This window comes from Strigops habroptila, chromosome 1 (genome assembly GCF_004027225.2).
Source record: "Strigops habroptila isolate Jane chromosome 1, bStrHab1.2.pri, whole genome shotgun sequence".
Classification (NCBI taxonomy): Eukaryota; Metazoa; Chordata; class Aves; order Psittaciformes; family Psittacidae; genus Strigops; species Strigops habroptila.
In genome coordinates, this window is record NC_044277.2 from 55,538,328 (window position 1) to 55,546,591 (window position 8,264).

An 8,264-nucleotide genomic window follows, 5' to 3' on the forward strand; every position below is an offset into this window, starting at 1 on the left:
CAGAAAAAATAATGGATTTACTCTAACAGTGATATTCATCAAAATATGGAGCGTATTCTTTCCTTATGTGTATTTCTTCTGCATTGTTAAATCCAGATATCTCTTTGGCTTGCATGATTTATTGCGGATGGATTTTTCACTAAGCATTTTGAGAACAGTGCTTTTTTCAAATAATAGTAGTAGTTCTCATCCTTTTGTAGCCCTGGCAGGACTGGGGATTACCTGTTCCCCAATATGCTAGTACTGTTGCTGCCTAGTACCCAATGTCAGCATATGCTAGCTATTAGATTAAAACTCAGTTCAAGGTAACATTTTGACAATAGGCTGGTACTCATAATAACTCTCTTGACCATACAGTATCAGATAAGTAATACTTTCTCTGTGTTTTCATCCACTTGGTCTTTATCCCTCCAAAGGGAAAACAGTAGGATTGTACTTTATTATGCAGCACAACTAAGGATCATGTATGCACCATTATACAATATTTGCTGCTATGTGTTTTTTCACACACTCATGACAACTTATTTGCTTTTGTGCTGGTTGAGATGTTTGAATCAAAATTAAATGAATTAGATGTGAAGTTCATGTATTCCAGCAAGTCGCTTAAGTACAAAAAAACCCCACTTTTTCAAAATTTTCTTTGGGACAAGGACTAACTTTTGTTCATGAATTTATGGCTTAAATAATAATAGGAGGTTAAATCTGGGTAGAATTGATGTTTTTGTGAGATCAGTGAAGCTAGAATTTCATCTTATGAAAGGAGCTAGTAAAATCCAGTATTTAACCATTTACTTGGTTATTGACACTAAAAAAAAAAAAGCCTACCATCTTCAGCAATGCATTAGCTGAATTCAAATGTAAAAATTTTGCCCAACATGTGTCTAGGATGTTACATAAAAGTGCCAAAGTTGTTTTTAGGATGCCATGCTCTGTTTCCAACCTGCAAAAGATACGAAAATGCTAGAAGACAAACTTTTCCAGCAGCTGGTGTAAACGAGTGAATGGGATCCATAAGCACAATTCAGAGCAGTATTCTCAGCTTACAGGATGGGTGGGTCAGCAGTGGGAAAACTAGTTGGGGTCTTTTCCTACTTTCTCTCTTATTTAATACTAAAAATACTACTACTACTATATAAGTGAGAAGTTCTTGCTTGTCAAGTGAAATAGAAAAAGAACTCTCCCTTTGTTTTTATCCTGTACAGAGCAGTCTAAAGATACCACCTACTCAAACATTGTGCTAGAGTTCTGATATTGCAAATAATGTTAGAGTTTGGCTATTCCGCACCCTGTAGGCACACTCTCTGTAGTGAATTCCTAAGTAAAGCTAAATTAGATGTGTAAGTTACTTTTAAGCAGGATTTAGGAAAACAATCATCTTAGGTGATCTTTTCAGAAAAAAAATGTGTTTTGTACAGCTTTTGAAAAGGAATTGGGTATTTATATTTCTTAGAAGTATTTGAAAATTTTATCCTGGTTCACACTGTGACTCAGTTCTCCATCTGTAGAGTAGGATCAATGCCTTCCTGTGGTTTCATTTGTAATGTACATTCTGCTATTAATACCTGTTAGTAAGGACTCACATAATTTGCATAGCTACACTTCACAGTGGTGAGAGTTTTTGGAAGAAAAGTGTAATTTTTCTGAATGTATTGAAGTTTTTAAAACTGTGTTGGATTTGTCTCTGTGGTAGAAACCTTTGAATTGAAGAAATGTTTGTAGAAGTGAATGCTGATTCAGTCATTTAACGGAACAAATTCTGAAGTGTCCATGCAAACCTATGTGTGTACAATTTCAAAGTGAATTCATGTTGACTGTTCACAGAAACCTGATTGTAATATACATGAATGAAATCTTGGCTTCACTCTCTAAGCAAAATGCACACAAAAGACCATATTGTTTGTAGTTTGTAGCACAATTCCTAAAAATAAAGTACAGAAAAAGACCTCATGTAAGTACAGACCTCACTTTATTCACAAAGTTGCAAGCTTTAGTTAGACTTCAGTAATAATAATAGCTTTGTAGCAAAACATCTTACAATAAAAACCTGACAGATGATCTGTATCCACCTACACCTTTATCAAATACTTGGTGCTTAAAGTAGTAATGCTAATTTCATAATAAAAAAGGCTGTAAAATCTATTTTTATTAGATGTAAGATATGTGACTTTTTGGAAGGTTATGAGGTCTGATTCAAACCATTTGGAAGTCTATGGAGAGATTACAGTGGACTTAAGTGCAAAAAAAGAAGCCTGAAGACTATAGAGAGAGGGTTGTCATGTCTTACTGGAGCAAGCGACAAGCACTAAGATTTTCCCAGGTACAGTTTTTGCTCACTTTGACTTCATTTCTCCCCCTGCAATGCACAGACCTACCACCAATATCACCAGCCGTTGAATGTTAGAGGACAAAATGTGAAAATAGTGTTGCAAAGTACTTTGTCATAGAAACTGACTGCTAAGAGATTGTTCTAAAACCCGGGTTCACTCTAAAAGTAATGATAACAATTATAAAAATGAGAGGCTTATGCAAAAGCTTTTGAGTGAAAAGCTATCTTTCTATTACGGTTAACATTTCACTTCTTTTTTCAGTTAGAAATTTTTCTTTCAATTCTTTACCAGAGTTTCCAACGTAAGAACTTGAGGCTTCCATGGTTCCTTTGAGAGATAATGTGCATTTGTTTGATGTACTGCAGTTTTCAATATAAAACCTCAGCTGGACTTAAAAATGGGATTTTCACCTCTGAAAAGTGCATTATTACAAAGTTACCATACAATAAAAAATGAACATTACAAAAAATGGGCTTCCTGTGAATGACAACTTCATATTCATCCCCTGTAGTACAGATGACTTGTTTTGTAATTTCCTTCAGACAGGATAAAACTCTTACCCCTTAAAAGGAAATAAAAAAAAGGAAGAAAGACCTCACCAACCTTCGTATGAGAGAAAGATGAATGGATCGTGCAGAGGATCTAATCAGATAACACTAATGCACAGATATTAATAAAGCTGTCAAGCTCTGTTCACTGTACTGAAGGACTGAAGTGTACATTGTCCATTTAACCTTCAACACTGATACAGTGATTTGTAGTAGTCTGTTGACGTGGCATTCCATTATTGGAATCTCGTGCCTTTGTTATAGCAGGAAATAATGAAGGTATGATCCAAACGCCAGTTAAATAACACTCTATATAACAGACATTAGTGATAATTGGATAAGAAGAAACAAAAAAAGGAAATCTTATCAGTTCACTTTTTCAGTCTTTCTTTAATGTCTGTGGTATGTAATGTCTTCATTATACTATCTATGAATTGTTGACACATTTCCACCAGGTCGAGAACTCTTGCATACTAATTATATTTTAGAGGTTTTGTTTAATTTCCAAGATTATATTGTGCCTCAGAACCTGCTACCTGTGTATTCACCACAGGATCTGAGGATGTGTATCTTATAAGACCAGGCTGAAGATGATGACTGCAGCTTTTGTAGGGATTGTCACACCCCACAGGAGATAGATAAACTCTATTACAAAGAACTAAAATAAAACAATATTATTACCCCTGTATAACACAATACTGTTTGATGTTTTAAAAACCTTTGACAATCCATACTTCTCTCTTCTAAAAACCAGCTCTTTCCCACTGTATATGTAGATACAATAGATTTTTTATGTATTTATTTTTCATTTTAAAAGACCCTTATAGCTTTTGGAAACTATCAACAGCACTGGTTACAAGAAGGTATCTGAAGTAATCCTAGGGCAGGATTCATGTCATTGAAAGCAGATGTTTACTTCCAGTTATTGAGACTTCCTTACCAGTGACTGGTGAAAAATAGGCATCCAAAAGCAGACCAGCTGATTTCTTCCCTAAAAGAATTTTGCTATACTCATAGTAAGCACCATATGACGATTTTCTCAGATGTACATGGCTAAGTTGGAGGTGGTGAAACCGACTATTAGTAAGCAAGCCTGTTCAGAATATGCATCTATATCTTTACTTTTTCATCCTTCTCAATGAGGAAATAACTTTTTAATGAAAGTAGGCTTTGTGTATTCTCTGCTAGTCTAACACTTCTGTAATTCAGTCAAAGAATGAACTATTTCTCCATTACAAGAATGAAATACAATGATTTAAAAGTGTGTGTCAACCCTTGTGATAAACATTCACATGGAAAACATGTTTTTATGATTTCAGGTATTAAAGTTCTAATTTAGTCTTCTTTAATCAATATAGAAACGTGAGGATCTTTTAAAAAAATAATTTAAATAATATTTCTTCATTATAGTCTTTAATCTATTCAAGTTAAAATTTATGTAATTTGTCCAATTACATATACTGTGCTCTACGCACTTTCTTTATTAAATCAGAATTGTCATAATATTTTTTCTTAGGATGAGTAGGGTGTTACCATCAGCATATCATAAGAAGCTATCTTGTCTTCAGTCTCATAATATATTTCATAGAATCATAGAATGGCTTGAGTTGGAAGGGACCTTGAAGATCATCTGCTTTCAACCTCCCTGCTATGGGCAGGAACACCTTCCACCAGACCAAAAAGTCCATCCAATGTGGCCTTGAACACAGCCAGAGATGGGACACCCACAGCTTTTCTGGGCAACTTGTTCCAGGGTCTCACCACCTTCATAGTAAATAATTTCTTCCTAACTAATGTTCTTCCTAATGCTTAGTCTAATCTCTAGATCTCTTTCAATTTATAGCTATTCCCTCTTGTTCTTACAAGGGCCCTACATGCCTTTTTAAGAAGTGCCTCTCCAGGTTACTTGTAGGCCCCCTTTAGGTATTGGAAGTCTGTTATAAGGTCTCCCCAGAGCCCTCTCTTCTCTAGGCTGATATTTTAACGTATTTGATTAAGTATTGCTGTAATCTAAGTCATTCAATTTCAACAGATATCACTGATTAATGAGAATGAATTAAACTCCCCTTCTCCATTACATATCTTTGTACATTCTGATCGAAAATATAGTTCACTAGAAGCTTGGTTTTTGGTTGTTTGTTTTTTTTTTTTTTAGATCAACAAATCTCAGCCTTTGACATTCTTCAGGTTATAATTTCTTTAGTTAATATGATGCTTTTATTAGAAAATGTAAAGTCTTAAAATATGTGTGCTTGGTTGTCTTCTTAACCTTGCTGCTCATCATATCAGTTCCTTAATTGTTATCACCATACAATATTGTTTCTGAGACATTTTTCATCATCCTATCACCACATTACATTTGCATGATGGCTTTGAGGTTAGTTTCATAGCACAAAAATTGTATTTTAAGTATAAAACCAAGATTAAATTTAAAAAAAATCCCAGCAACTATGCTTTAGTAATAAATACTGACCAGTTGTATCCAGTATAGTGACCAGTATCCAGAAAACCTTTCTTTTATGGCATATCTGTGTTTGGAGAACTATAGATACTACAGCTCTGATTCGATGCAAGTAAGAGCTTGCACAACATGAGGATCACGTGTATTCCCATTTGGAGAAAACTGTTGTTGCCACATAGAGGTTATAAAAGTTCAGTGCCTTTCTGAATGTGATGTGTTGGAATTCATTTTTCATTTTTAAATCTAGACTGTTTACAGCAGTATTGTAGCACCAGCATAATTGCTGACTTTAAGTTGCTCATTTGGGATTTATGCTACTGAAACTCGATGGAGAACTTAGAGCCTCACATTTGTAGGTCAACAGATGTATGTTTCACCTCTGCTGTTCCTCTGAGTGAATACAGAGACATTTTGCAGATGCTGTCAGATTATTTTGTAAGCACATTTCAGATCCCTATGATGTATTTAGAATCAGAACTGTGGAAAACCTTTTTAATCTGTTTTATACATTTGGAATTCTAGTTTTAAAAAAATAGTTGAGTAACCAGACTGCAGTTTTTAGAAATGTTTGGGTGTTTTGTTGTTGTTTTTAATCATTAAACTTGGAATTGCAAAGGAATAATTAGCTTGGCATTTGGTGTAAGCTGACAAACTAAGACTGTAGATATAAGGTAAACGGTGCTAACATTAATGCAATGCTTTCTTTTGATAATTGCCTGTGAAGTAAGATACCTTTTTTCGCCTCCAAAATGATTTTCTTTATGTGACTCTCCTCCAGACAACAAATATACCGTTAGTTGTGGGAGTAATTTTTAATTCCAGTGAAGAATTTCTTTAAAGAAAACTTGTACTTTCATCAAAGAAAAGTTAAGCCTAATGAAGGTGAAAAAAAAAAAAAAAGTGAATTTTATTTAATAAACAAAATAAACCAAAACAATCTCAAGGCTGCATCTCAGTACAAAATATTGTCATACAAACAATGAAGTTTAACTGACTGCCATATTTTCTTCACAAATTCATACAGATATTAGAGTAATATGATTAGTCAATCCCAATGCTACTCAGAAAACCTCCAACAAAACAAACAACCCACCCACAAATGTCTAAATGAGGTGTTTTCACTAGTGATTTTTACAGAGTTCTTATGTTTGGGTAGTATACTATAAGGTATTTGACATTACTTTAGATAAAATGTGAATAAGAGAAAAAGAAGTATTGATTCACAGTTGTGAAATAATGGGGGAGAATTTGGTCCTCATAGAAGCCATAGAAAGTTTTGCCAGTAACTCAGAGAATTATTGTTTCGTTCATATGGTAGAAATACTTTTACCATTAAAGTCATTGGGTAGTATATTTGCTAGAAAGACACTGCAAATAGTGTTTTGACAAAGCTAAAAAAATGAGCCATCAGCTATGCTCTGTCAATCAAAAGTGGAGGTTGGATACAAATGGCAAAGTTCATTTTGTACTTATTGATAGTTTTACGTGAAAGTTTTGTGTCAATATCACAGGGTAATAAAATTTCCAAATAACTAACTTCACCTGTATAGGAGCTGGATTTTGAAGCTAAGACAAGCTATATGTTGAGGATAGAAGCAGCAAATATGCATGTTGACCCTCGCTTCCTGAGTCTGGGGCCCTTCAGTGACATGACGACAGTGAAGATAATTGTAGAAGATGTTGATGAGCCACCTGTGTTTACTTCACGTTTGTACTCCCTGGTTGTGTCTGAAGCAGCAAAGGTGGGCACGATCATTGGAACTGTAGCGGCCCATGATCCAGATGCCTCAAATAGCCCTGTCAGGTAATTTTGTCTTAATTGTTTATTTATTTAAACCATTGAAGTTGTTAATTTTGCTGTGAGAGGGTCTTTGGTTACAATAAAAACCATAAATTATTTTTTTTCCCTTGCAGAAGGAGATTGAGATGTTCTACGAGTTTGTTTATTTTTACTTTTGTATGCCTGAACTATACAATCTTTGAAAAAAGAATATATTTAAATCTCTATAAAACAAAGAAGTGAAGATACAGTTTCAGGATTCCAAATGAAAAAACCTCAACATATTACTCATATCTATTTCTCTTTAACTTTAGGAGGAGTCTTCTATTATTTCTAATGAATTATGTTCTCTTAAATCAACAAGGACAAAAAAACCTAAACAAACAAACCCCCCATATATGTGTGTGTATATGCATGTTTAATGTAATAACACATAGAGTCCTGCATGGTAAACCAGAGCTGAGATCCCACACTAAAACATTAGAAAAAACTCTTATTGCAAGAGAAATGGACAGGACAAGACGCGTCCTCTCCTAGACCAAGTGGGTAAATGGAATTATCTTTTGGCTTTTGTAAGTTTTGCTGCGGTCAGATATCTTTCATTCAAATGGGAAAACATATGAATACTACAGATGTGTGAAAATTGCCAAGGGTCTCTTTCTTTGCCTTCAGTCTGTAAAGAACCTACACATCTTCCACAGTCTAATGTCCAGGTTCATAAAGAAACCATAAGAAAACACAAATTAGCAATCTTATGTTTGTCTGTATCTAAGGTCAAAGATGAAGAACAAAGACTCACCATTTAAGTTAAACCAGTAATGAGTTACTTATAGCTTTTCTTATGGAGAGTAGTAATAATAATTGTCAAAGGAACATGCAGAGGATCTAAAGGGTAATACTTCTGACTCAAGAATTTTGTGAACTTAAACATCTATATGAGAAGGAACACATTCACAACTGAAAGTTAGTACCAAGTTTAATTCATTATTATTGTTCATTTAGGGCATACATAGAAAATGGGTACAAAACTCATTTGGATGTCATCTTTTTTGGTGATGTTAAATTTTTACTTTCACGCCTTGAAGGTGACATTGGGACTTTAGTGTATCTCTGTAATTTCTAAAGCAGCAATCTCAAGTTGAAAAAAT

At 34.2% G+C, this 8,264-nt stretch overlaps 1 protein-coding gene across 1 annotated transcript in view; it reads left to right on the forward strand.

Annotated features, from left to right (window-relative positions):
- Nucleotides 1–8,264, forward strand: part of CDH7 (cadherin 7) — an 82,645-nt gene that overhangs the window by 53,596 nt on the left and 20,785 nt on the right. The window contains exon 8 of the mRNA XM_030500606.1: nucleotides 6,887–7,140. Within this exon, the coding sequence (XP_030356466.1) occupies nucleotides 6,887–7,140 (254 nt within the window). The remainder of the gene's footprint in view (nucleotides 1–6,886; nucleotides 7,141–8,264) is intronic.